This window comes from Schistocerca piceifrons, chromosome 8, assembly GCF_021461385.2.
Source record: "Schistocerca piceifrons isolate TAMUIC-IGC-003096 chromosome 8, iqSchPice1.1, whole genome shotgun sequence".
Lineage (NCBI taxonomy): Eukaryota > Metazoa > Arthropoda > Insecta > Orthoptera > Acrididae > Schistocerca > Schistocerca piceifrons.
Genome location: NC_060145.1, coordinates 342,699,354 through 342,712,373, shown reverse-complemented (window position 1 = coordinate 342,712,373; position 13,020 = coordinate 342,699,354). Strand labels below are relative to the sequence as shown.

Here is a 13,020-nt window from a genome sequence, read left to right as displayed (position 1 = left end):
TAACCTGTATTCAAGACTGAACAAGGCAAAACATTATACAAAGTTTGATAGCAATGTTGTGTTTGATAAAATTCAACCGTGAATGTGTTTCCCCTACTGTTAAGTGAAGAGAAAATGAATGAATTAAGCAGTACAGTATTTGTCAATCATTCTGCAAGGTGCTGAATTTTGAAGCAAGACAGTAGTGGAGGCTTTTAATCTACAAATAAGAACAACTACATTTACTGTTTGGCTTCTTCTATTAAAACAAAAAGTTTAACAGTTTTGTTTATTGATCCCAAGTAACAAGCACATATTAGTACTTAGTTATAATCAATCATAACATATATCATACACAAAAATTATCACAATATAGTTTCCATCAAACTAGCTCAATTGTACATAACTGAACATACATTTCTGTTACCAATCTACTCCCCAGGTAATATATACGCACATGCATGTACCCAAACTTCAAAACATCACATCACTTGCCACCAAATATGGCATGGAATGTAGTTCCATCATGGCCAACATCAGCAGGTTTTGCATCTATGAAATTTATGTACAACCTAGAACAAAACAGAAAATTGCATAAGTATTATAGCAACAAATTTGTTATTTCTAAATATTAACACAGACATCAACACAATAAAAACATAATAGGAAACCTGAGCTCTTGACATGAAGTATAATTGGTGGGTCTACTTTAAGCTATACTTCTAAGGCAATCAACAGCTCATGGCACATTCCCTGACATATTTAAATATGCTGCAGTGGCCCTGTTCTGTAAAACTAGAGAAAAACCAAATCACCTCTGATTGCAGAACCATTTCAGCCCATCCAATTTGTTCAAATATTTTTGAGACAATGGCGTAAGATATAATTTTACAGATTCATAGTTCTGAGCAAAACATGCTAACTTCCTCTCAGTCTAACCCTTGTATAATATCTCTGCAAAGAGGGGCATGCAGAATCTCACAAATGAAGCCCTGTCAGAGTAAGACAACAAAAATTATCCTGTTGGTGTTTTGTGACCTCACCCAGACCTTCGATTGCATGGCTCACTAATTTCTTCTGAGTAAACTGAAGTTTTGCCATGTTGATGGCATCCCTGTTGCATAGATAAAGTCCAACTTCCATCAACGATAGCAGACTTAATTATGGACTGTGTCACAGACATGAAGATCTAAGAGTTGGCAGACACAATAGTGGAGGTCAAACAAAGAGCGATATTAGACACACTCTTCAGGAGTTTGTGACTGTGAGTCAACAAATCTCTAACAATCAGAGCTGTCCCTTTTTGCAAATGTTTAATAGTTCTGGTGAGTCCTGTTTGTTATGGATACCCAACACTTGAGGAATATTTTAGAATGGGTTATACAGGTGTTTTGTATGCAGTCTTCTTTGGGGACTGGCAGGATTTTTCCAGTATCCTACCAACAAACTGAAGTCTGCCACCTGTTTTACCGGACTGATTCAGTGAGATCATTCCATTTCATATCCTCACAAATTGTTACAACAATGTTTATCTGTGTAGTGCAGGTGACCACGATGGTACGTTAGACCAATGTCTATCTGTAATGTGGGTCACTGTGTGTGTGTGTCACCAGGTTGTCTGCTGAATTTAGGGTCTCCATTCAATAGTGTCTCATGCCTTGCCTTCACTTCACTAGACAATGAGGTTTGTTAGTTAATCATGTGAAAGCTTCAAGCTAATAGCTCTCTGACCAACGCCAGCCAAATACTGACGGTGAAAATATTTTCCACCATCAGTACTTCAATCAGGTTCCTACATGTCCAATACCACCAGCCACGCGTGCCCTAGTGACATCTGCTCCTATGGCAGGCAGCTGTATCATATTTTTAAAGCAAATTAGCAACCTTCCATAAGCAGATGGTCCTAATTTTCAATATGTTGCAGTTGCACTGATCTGTAAAACTAGAGAAAAACAAACTACCACTGATTATGATCAGCTCTCACAAAGGGCTGCAATGCATACATAAAATGACCAGGTACAGCACTGTTACAACTCCATCTTAAACTGCAGGCATCCTATCATCCCCCCCCCCCCCCCCCCCCCGTTTCACATTCCACCATTAAAAAAATGTGAGGGGTTTCCAGGTAGAAGTCTAACAGCTACTTCCTGCAACAAGGCTGATTACCTTTGTAGTACTCTGTCATAGTCATATCAATAAAGAGGAGAGGGGGTTGGTGGTGGTATCACGTTTATGCAATCCCCCTCCCCAGACCTACAAATTTACTTTTAGATGTATGATCTACAGACAAAGCAAGTGAAAAACTAAACTGTAGGGCAGCAAATACACAGTTATCTATTTACCTCATATCAACTTTTGCTTACAGTTTAATCAAATTGTCGCAACCTGAAGGAACATACAACTCTGACTACTTTCTGTCCTGTCCTAAATTTCCGTGAAGGGCTGGAAGAGCTTGTAAATCAGAATGGCTTGTGGTTTCTCCTTGGCTGTATTACAGAGAAAAGAGTGACAATGTTCTCTTGTTATGACTGCATTAGATCTATGCACCAGTGAGCAATACAGGACCACAAAAAGAAACTTTTATAAAAGTATCTGTAACTGGACAAAAGCTACAGAAAAATTAATAATACATGAGAAGAGCCTTTTTGATCATGAGTTTGTCTCAATTATTCAGCTATGTGAAAATAGCACACCTCTGATTGGCCAACTCCTGTAAATCTGCTTGCCAATCAAAAGAATGCTAGAACCGCATTACAAATAATTTTTAGGTTATTCATGTTCCTGGATCAAAAGGCTTATGCACTGAAAGGTCATGAAACACTCACTGGAAACCTCTTGACACTTCACGATGAAAGGAAGAATGAGGTACCAGAACTGAAGACGTGCCAAAAGCATGACATGACACTTCATTGGCACCAGTGGTGCAAAATGAAATAATAGAAATTATTGCTTACACGTGATATTGCGTCACAAATAAAACATTTTCCATTTTACAGAATTATGGCAGAGTCAATGAGGATGTGCCTCACCAGTAGTAGTTCACTTTGTGTGTACATTTGTCAACCCCGAGACACTCAAAGGTAAAGAATTTTTTCTGGTTTTATAAAGTGTGCCGGATTCCAAAGTGCAAATGCTGATGCCAAATACATCTTTCTAATACTTTCACTAGCAGTTTCTATGTGCACACTGTTTAAATGATGCAGCTAACATGTATGAGAGGAACTAATGTGTGAAGGAAACCATTCTTCAAGATTACCCAAAACGCAGTTACAAATATTGCATTCATCACTGTTTGAATCTTGCGTTACAGAAACATTCAAAAAGCTGTGAACAACTGTCCAATGTTTTGGTAAGTTGGAACGATGTATCAAAATACAACTCTGCAATCCACAAAAAGGAAAAATGTGAATGTCGATGTCAAGTTACCATACGGTATTCACAAGATGAATTCAAATTCAGAAGTTTGTTGGCTGATACCAATGTGTGTGACCCAATGACCTGTAAAGGTAAAATCTGTGAAGCATTTCAAGAAAAGCTATGATCAGGTTCAGAAAACAGTGACCAAAGTACTATTCACACAGTCCATGCTGACACTGAGCACGGTTGTTGATGGGAGTGACTGTAAGAGATTCTGCGATTCACAGCAATACCGTCAACTACAGCATCGTCCGCTTCGACTGCGCGAATAGTAATGAATGCGGAGAGCTCAATTAGAGGCAAAAATCTTCAAATCATAGAGCTAGGTGAAGTGGCTCATAAAGTTTAAGACTACTTTTAATATGGCAGTTGCTATTGAGTTATTTGATGCAAACTATCGGCCAAATTGCTACATAATTCATACTTTAATGCAGCTGAGCTGAAACATCCTGTAGACTTTATAAACACAGCTCTTGCAAATCTTATGACTGTATAAGTATTTGACACGCTATTAGACAAAAATTATTTCAAGAACCTAAATATCAAAGAGAGAAAACACAGCCAAGAGACACCAACAATATTCGAACACACAGGAACTATCTCATCCTGAAGAACTAACTCGTGAACAAAGATTTAATAAGGTGTGTTTGAAATTTTTGATCTTTTTCTGAATGAGATTGATCCCAAGTTCAACAAAGAGTACCTAAAGCAACTATCCCAATGTGAAGAGTTACTTGTTATGTCTTCCCACACAAATCCTCTATCTGAACTATGTTTTGAAGAGTTGCTTAGAGTACATACAAAGTGCACCTTAACCTGTACAGGCTTGATGCACAACTTGATATGCTATGAACTATTAAAACTGGTGTACAATTACACAATTTACCCTTTATTACAAAACACTGCTAAATGTCAAGAGTTAAAAAACTGTTTCAGAAAGTTATTTGGTGATCATTCTGATGATGACAGTTCCAGAAGTTTGGCATCCTCAGAGATCATTCGGAGCCTTTCAATTTCTTAAAACTCATCTCAGATCAACAATAATACAGCCAACACTCACAAAGCTACTCTTCCTTCATGTTCATCATAACAGGGCGGTGAAAAGTTATGTTCGACATTAGACAGGAAAGATATGTGCAGGAATTGTATGTAACATTTTTGGAGTAAAACTAATGTCTATCTTTCCACGGAAACCATAATTTTCTCTTTTCCATTAAGATGCAATGCGGAGTTTTCAAAATAGTAGTAGCAATAGTAATAATAACAAATTTATCAATGGCCATCTGAACAACTGCTCATAAGTGATCTGGGAGAGAAGTGAAACTAATATCTAGGCAACATCTTTATCAAAATTAAAGAAATGAAATTGTCTCTAAAAAAAAGACTTGTAAAACTGGTCTTATTGTTACAACTTAGAGTAGAGGGTTGGGAAAAATGTGACGCAAAAATTAACAGCAATAATAAAACATCTATCATTTCACGTAACAGTTTCACACTGTTTTTCCTAGCTTTTCTACCCTGGAAATAACAGAAAAGCCATGCAATGCAACAATTTATCCTCCAACATCAACATCTCACTTGTTACAGACAGACAACACCTCAGTTTTTCAGGCTAGCAAATGGGAAGTTAGGCAAACAAAATTAAAACCAGACATCATCACTATAGTTTTCTCTGTGTGTGTGTGTGTGTGTGTGTGTGTGTGTGCGTGCGTGCGTGCGTGTGTGGTGATGGTGGGAATGAATGAACAGTGTAGCATTAGCCTTTTACATTATTAAAAAATTTCTTTGTAAAAAAGTACTCATATAGCGTAATGTTCTATACAGCTTTGACTCGTTCCATAGGAAACATGGGCAGAAAATGTCAAACCAGGAAGTAAGGCACAATGTTGATTTTCATTATTAACTGCTGCTTAAACAATTCATTCAATACATGCACTGAAGACGTCGACGAGATGCTGAATCCATAAAATGATGTGATCAACAGTTGTTCGCAGAGGTTCTTGTGAAATCTGAGCAATGTGTTCCTGTATACTGGCCTCCAGTAACCTTACTGTGACTGTCTTATTTTATTGGCAGTTGTTTCAAACAGGCAAAGCTGCTGATCAGTCTATCATCACAGCCAGGTATTTTTAGTTACACATTTGTCACCACAACCAGTGTTTTCTGCTTTCACTTTTGTTGTCTTCACCAGCTAACAAGAAAACAATACATGCACCAAAAGGTGATTTTACAGCAGCCATGACCATTACATCACTAGCCAAAGCCAATGACTTGTCTGACATTTCTGTTGTTCCCAAAGTTATTTTACACTAGGGACAAACCAAATGACATAGCACTGTTCTAACAATACTGTCCTTGTAGTCAGGAAGGTGGAGCTTCCATCCTTCATTTGGTCATCCTATTGTAGGTTTTTCATGGTTTCCCTAATGTACTGGGTGACTCAAAAACAACAGATTTCAATTGTTTATTACAGATAGACTATGAGAAATAAAAGACACATTGCATGTCACTGGACAACGAAAAGTTCAAAGTTTTATGTTCATACAGATGCTATACGACACACTCAACATGAGCACAATGAGTTGCTTGAGGAAGATCTGAGTGATAAGTCCATTTCATTCCACACACTGGTCTCTCTTTACTGAATTAACAGCTTCCACAACTCTGTTTTTCAGCTCTTGAAGAGTAGCTGCCATAGGTGGGAAAAAGACTTATGCAAACACCCCCCCCCCTCCCCCCACACACACACACACACACACACACACACACACACACACATATATGCGCACGCTTCAAAAATTATGGAACACCAATGAACTTTGTTATTCAAGCTAATCTTCAGAATTATAACTACTACTCTCTCACGCAACAAATTCCGATACTACGACAGCCTTACCTGTTTTTTGGGATACCAAGATGTTTTTCTAAATGGCTGGATATTGCAGCTGAATGCTTTTTATTTGCTTCGGTTCCCAGCTGACCGATGCTCATTAATGTGGCAACTCCACAAGGGTCAGTTGAACCTCCCCATGCCATCGGCAAATCAGCTTCCACTGACACGACGCAATACTGAAATTTAATACTTTTATTACTTCTCGCAGTACAAATACTTCACAGATTTAACACACAATCATTTTATTGCAATTATAGCGAATGATTGGTAACAAAATAGCGAACATTCTCATTTCATTCTCCGCTGTTACTTACGCTGTCCGGTTTTGAAAGTGTGTTGGCAATAACTTTAGTGGTTTCTTTCAAGAAGTCTTGTGATATCTTGCTTTTAGGAACGTTAGTTTGTAAACTGAGGTGCGGCATTTTCTTTGAAGTTCCTCCACAAATCACAACAGTTAACACCACAGCTTTACACTGTGCTCAACTGCTCAACACAGCTCGGACTTTCAAGGGCAACCAATAGATAAATGAAAAAAGATAAAAGTACACTGGTATGATCGGATTTGATCATGGTAGACTTGTACATCAAGGAATATATTATTTTTATCTTAACAAACGGCTTCTTTATAAATACCTAGTATTTTCAGTGAAACCATTCGAGGTTGGTAATGAAATTTACCAAAAATAAAATGCAAACAAGTATTAAGTCCTACCTAAAATATGTAATACAATAAAATAATGGTAAGAGCATCATTTTCATAAAAGATTTGCATGATATTGTGTTTAATCGTAACCGTGCTGTTACAAGTACCACTGCAATGCAGAAAGGCATGTTTGCGCCAATACTTGTGCACGAGTGCCTTGTGCAGACAAATAGTAGCGTGTTGACAGCAACATAACCCAAAGCCGGAATTTGGAGTTACAGGTTTGAACAAAATTGCTCATTTTTGTTTCCACAGATTACACCTGCCAGACAAATCTTAACGTGTCGACAGAAAATCACCATCAACGTGGCAATTGAAACGTGATTGAATCCACAGTTTGTAAAGACTAGTGTTTCTCGTCTTCGTGAACACACTGCGTTCTTAGATGGGAGATACATGTCTTTGCCCTCGATGGCTAATTCCTGACTTAATTGAAATATATAAGAGTCATACATGTTTGGGGAATCTTAAAGACCAGTCCAAATACAACGATCTGCCTGCACATATGTCTGTGCATGCAATAAACAGCATGCACATATATCTGTGCATGCAATTAATAGCCGCAAAATTATATGAAAACTCTCTAATTCACATTTAAGAGTGATGAAAAATATTACTTAAAGGCAAGAAAACATTTTATTAACTTTGTAATTACACCATGGATACGAAAAAAAACACATTTACTGTAAGAAAATACACAGAAGTTACACACAAGCCAAGAATAAAGATATTGACAGCAGAGTCATGGAGCAGCACATAAATAGAGACGTCAAGGAATTTTTTCTTTTCTTTTAACACTTCCTCCAAAAGAAAAAATCATGAAATTATTGCTTTGTCTCTTGCATGCCAATTTCTGAACATAGAAAATTAAATCGAACTCGTTCAAGAGGTTTCGTCAAAATATCTGCCAACTGATTGTGTCCATCAATGTGTTCCAAGAAAATCTCACCGTTCAGATATCTTTCACGAACATAGAAATGTCGGACCTCTATATGTTTAGAACGTCGATGATATTCTGGATTTTTTGCCAACTTCAATGCACTAGCATTGTCAATGTAAAGAACTGGAGGCTGCCCCGACATTTCCACTAATTCTGATAGCAGACGACGTAACCAAACTAACTCTTTTGCTCCTTCACTAGCTGCAATTATTTCCGCCTCGGTTGTGGATGTGGCCACTACTTTCTGCAACTGACTTGTCCATGGCACTGCACCACCTGAGTACTTTGCAAGAATTCCAGTTGTTGAGCACCTTGTCCGGTTATCACCTGCGAAATCTGCATCAGCGTAAATCTTTAACTCTTCTTTTTTATTATATACAATTCCAAAATTTAAGGTCCCTTTCAAATACCGGAAAATGCGCTTTACTCTATTCCAGTCTTCAGTGGTTGGTTTCTCCATAGCTCGAGCAGCTTTATTGACTGCAAAAGTGATGTCTGGACGAGTTACTGTTGAAAGGTACATGAGACAACCAATTGCTTCACGGTAGGGTACAGATGACGAAACTTCTTCATTTTGATTATTTCCCTCACGTCCAATAGGAGTTGAGATTGTATTGCATTCTGCCATTCGAAATCTTTGCAGAATTTCTTCTGTGTATTTCTCTTGACTTATCATTATTGCTCCATCTTCATATTGCTTTATTTTTATGCCAAGAAAATTGTCAAGACTGCCAATTGTTATTTCGAATTCATGTTGTAAAACATCCATAAAAACAGCAATTTCTTTCTTGTTACTGCCGACAATCAGGCCATCATCAACGTAGATTGCCACATAAAGGCTATTTCCATTTTGTCTACGATAAAATAGGCATGGGTCTGCATCACTGTTTGAAAAACCAGCTTTCTTCATGAACTCAACAAAACGTTTGTTCCAGCAACGTGGCGCTTGCTTCAACCCATAAATACCTTTTTTTAAGAAACATACTCGGCCTGTACCATCTTCGAAACCTTCTGGTTGTTCCATATATACTTCATCTTCAAGTGTTCCATTCAAAAAAGCTGTCTTTACATCGAATTGTTCTAGCAGCATTTTCTTTGAAGCAGCTACAGCCAACAGAGTTCGTATGGTGTCATAACGTGCCACAGGGCTAAAGGCGTCGTCATAATCAATTCCTGCTTTCTGAATACAGCCTTTTGCAACCAATCTGGCTTTAAAGCGAGTACCTCCATTGACTGCGACCTTTCGCCGTAGAACCCAGCGGTTTTGCAATACTTTGGCATTCTTCGGACGGTCAACCAGCACCCAGGTATTGTTTTCCTTAAGTGATTGAAGTTCTTCACTAATAGCTTGCATCCATTCTTCCTTCTCGTTTGACTGCAATATTTCTGAAAAACAGTTTGGATCTTTGTATCCAAGTGCATCAACTTTTGTTGCCATACAAAATTCACCACTTTCCATCCAGGTTGGTTTTCTTCGTTGTCTTTTATTCTTCTGTTTCTCTTCATTAGAAGATTCAGCAGCTTCTGCTTTTAGAAATTCTGTTAATTCTTTATTTTCTTCAGATTCACTCGGCTCTTGACTTTCTCTAGAATCGAGAGTGCCAATTTTTTTTTGAGTTTGGCTTCCTCCTGAAGTGTACAGCCTAGGAGATTTACATTGGTCATCTTTAGATGAATTCGGATCATTAAATTCTTCCCGAGGGACTTCAAATTCAACATGATCACTATGTAAATCACAAACAATTTCTGGCTTAAATTTTACATCGTGACTCAACACCACTTTTCTTTTAGATGGAATCCAAACTCTGAACCCATCTTTGTCATTAACATATCCAACAAGTCGTCCAAAAACTGCCTTATCATCAAACTTGGAACGGAATTGTTTGTTAATGTGAACATAGCAGCCTGTACCAAAAATTCTGAGATGATCAAGTCGTCCTACTGGTCGATTAAACCATAGTTCATAAGGGGTTTTATTTTCAACTGAAGATTTTCCAGTACGATTTATTAGGTAGACTGCTGTGTTACATGCCTCTGCCCACAACCCTTTAGGTAATTTACTCGGATTTAGCATTGACCAGGCAGCTTCAACAATGGTCCTATTTTCCCGTTCAGCCACACCATTTTGTTCAGGAGTGTAAGGAGGAGGAATCAGTAGCTCTATTCCCCTGTCTGCAAGCAGTTCACTGACATTCTTATTGTTAAATTCTTTGCCACCATCACATCTAAATTGTTTGACAACGTGTCCATTAGTTCGTGCTTCATTTAAAAACTGCTTAAGCACAGTACACACTTCACTTTTGTGTCTTAAAAAGAAAATTCGACGAAATTTACTAAAATCGTCTTTGAAACATACATAATAATGCTTGCCTCCAAAAGATTTCGTGCTCATTGGTCCATTTACATCCGCGTGGATTAATTCACCAATACTGGTAGCGCATATTGTTCGTGTTTTGAATGGCAGCCTATGCATCTTTCCAACCGCACAGCCGTCACAAAATTCACTCTTGGCATCTTCCACATTAATGTTCATTCCTTTTAAAATATTCTTCACATGTTGTTTATTCTGATGACCAAACCTTTCATGGTACACTTGCAATGTTTCGGATGAAGTCATCAAGCTCATACGATACATTTTTGCATTTCTAACAACACGCATGTTCAACACATAAAGTCCATTTTTCACATAACCTGTCATAACAATATTGCCACTGACTTGTTTTCGAACACAGACATTATTATAACTAAAATTAGTACTGTAGCCTCTGCAGGCAATGGCTCTCACAGAGAACAGATTAGCACTTGCATCAGGGACGTATAAAACATTGTCCATTCTAGCATTGTACCATTTATTGTTTCGTCGGATTTGGATGTAAACTGTTCCTTGACCGTACGCACACATTTTCACATTTTGTTTTCCCAATGAAATTACTTGAGGAACATCAAGTTCACTATACGAAACAAAATACTGCTTGTTGGGAGTGATATGATTTGTAGCGCCACTGTCGCAATACCATTTATTTGGGTCACTGTGATTACTGGCACACACACCCATAGCGTATGAAGTAAATGCAGCGTGTTCACTGTCTCGCTTCTTCTCTTTTCTTTTATTGCTGTCACGAGTGTTCTGTGGACACTCTGCTGCCCAGTGACCTAATTGTTTGCATTTATTACACGGAAACTTCTGTTTTAATTGTGACTTCGTCATCTTCACTTGCTGATTACTTGTTTGCCGTTTTCTTGTTTTAGAAACGACAAAAGCTGCACTTCCATTAACGTCTTGTTCACGCAGTTCAATAGTACAGAGTTTTTCAATCAATAAATTCAAGCTTTGCTTTTCTGTCGGTATCATATCCCAGAGATCCTTAAAATTGTCGTAGTCTTTTCCCAGTGTAGACAAAATTCGACCATTTAAGATTCTTTCAGATAGCGTATTTTCTTCATGTTTTGATAATTCATCGTTCAGGTCCACAAATAACTTTTGCAGTTTGGCCACATGTGCACTAATATCTTCCGATTCATCACGTTTAACACGGAAAAATGTTTCAATCAACATATTCAAACGCTGAGTACTGCTACGTTCAAATCGGGCGCGTAATTTTTCCCAGATTTCTTTAGCATTCTTGCACGTTAAGACGAGTTCTGCAACAGGTTTACTTAGCGCACTTGCTATAAGACTTGCTGCCTTTGCGTCGTCCTTGAGCCATTCCACATACGCTTCTTTTTGTTCACTTGTCGCATCTTGCGGCAACTCTACACGTTCACGTGTACCGTTAATAATATCTTCTAGTCCATATGGACGTAGCAACATAGAAATATGCCATTTCCATTTAGCCCAGTCGTCAGGTCCTTCAAGCTTATCAATGCTGACCTTATAATCGCTGCTAGCAGTCATGTTTCTTTACAGACATACGCTCATTTCAAATATTGTTTTAATTAAACTGTGTTGTTTGCCTTTACACGTGTACTGGGCCCATAACCTGATGAAAAATATTATTTAAAGGCAAGAAAACATTTTATTAGCTTTGTAATTACACCCTGGATACGAAAAAAAAACACATTTACTGTAAGAAAATACACAGAAGTTACACACAAGCCAAGAATAAAGATATTGACAGCAGAGTCATGGAGCAGCACATAAATAGAGACGTCAAGGAATTTTTTTCTTTTCTTTTAACAAAGAGCCTGGCATTTTCCTACTATTACTCTGCCGCTCCACTCTCGAACAGCGCGCTGGAAAACGAACACATAAATCTTACCGTGCGAGCTCTGTTCTCTCTTATTTTATTACGACAATCATTTCTCTCTTGGTAGGTGGGCGTCAACAAAATACTTTCGCATACGGAGAAGAACCTTTCGGAAAAGATCTCGCCATAACGAAAACGCCTTTATTTTAATGACTGCCACTCTCACCCGTGTATCACATCCGTGGCACTCCCTCCTCTGTTTCACGCTAATACTGAAATGTACGCAAGCTGGTGCACAGTGTGTGTGTGTGTGTGTGTGTGTGTGTGTGTGTGTGTTTATGTGTATGGTGTAGTGCTACGCACAAGTAAGGTCCTTGCAGGATCAGGTTTGGCTCAGCCTATGAGCTACGTTTTTTCTTTGTTTTTCCTGCTATATTATTCTATTGTTTTGTACGCTCTGTTAGTTGAATATTATTTTGTGTTACAGGTTATTTTAAAGCTAATTAAGTGAGTTTTGCTAATCCACAACAGTTGGTGACCACAACGTGATGTACGGCGGTCACGGGCGTATAATTCGATACACGTTTGCGCTTCCTAGCGTGCAACTACAGCCGCGTCAACTGCATCGCCCTTCTTTCGTGTTCCAAGGCCAGCCGTGCCGCATGCCTGTAGCCTACTGACTCTGCAGTATTCTACGATGGTAGATCAAATTCCTGTGTGAGCTGCAGACGCATCTGTTGGTGCGATGTTAAACAGTGTCGCAGTAAAATCACCACCGTTCTGGAAGAAAATTCCTACGCTATGATTTGCGTAATTGGAACACCAGTTTGTCATAGCGCAAGTGACTGCGGACCATACAAAATACAGTTATGTTATGGCAGCACTCAGCGAAGAAACGGAG

The 13,020-nt window shown here is 38.4% G+C and overlaps 1 protein-coding gene across 1 annotated transcript; it reads right to left on the bottom strand.

Moving 5' to 3' along the window:
* Positions 1-220: 220 nt before the first annotated feature.
* Positions 221-6,816, bottom strand: LOC124711683 (macrophage migration inhibitory factor homolog). Its single transcript, XM_047241882.1, has 3 exons — positions 6,604-6,816; positions 6,293-6,465; positions 221-551 (listed from the first exon to the last, which is right to left on the bottom strand). The coding sequence occupies exons 1-3, from the start codon at positions 6,709-6,711 to the stop codon at positions 467-469; spliced, it is 366 nt and encodes a 121-aa protein (XP_047097838.1). The 5' UTR covers positions 6,712-6,816; the 3' UTR covers positions 221-466.
* Between the last annotated feature and the right edge of the window lie 6,204 nt (positions 6,817-13,020).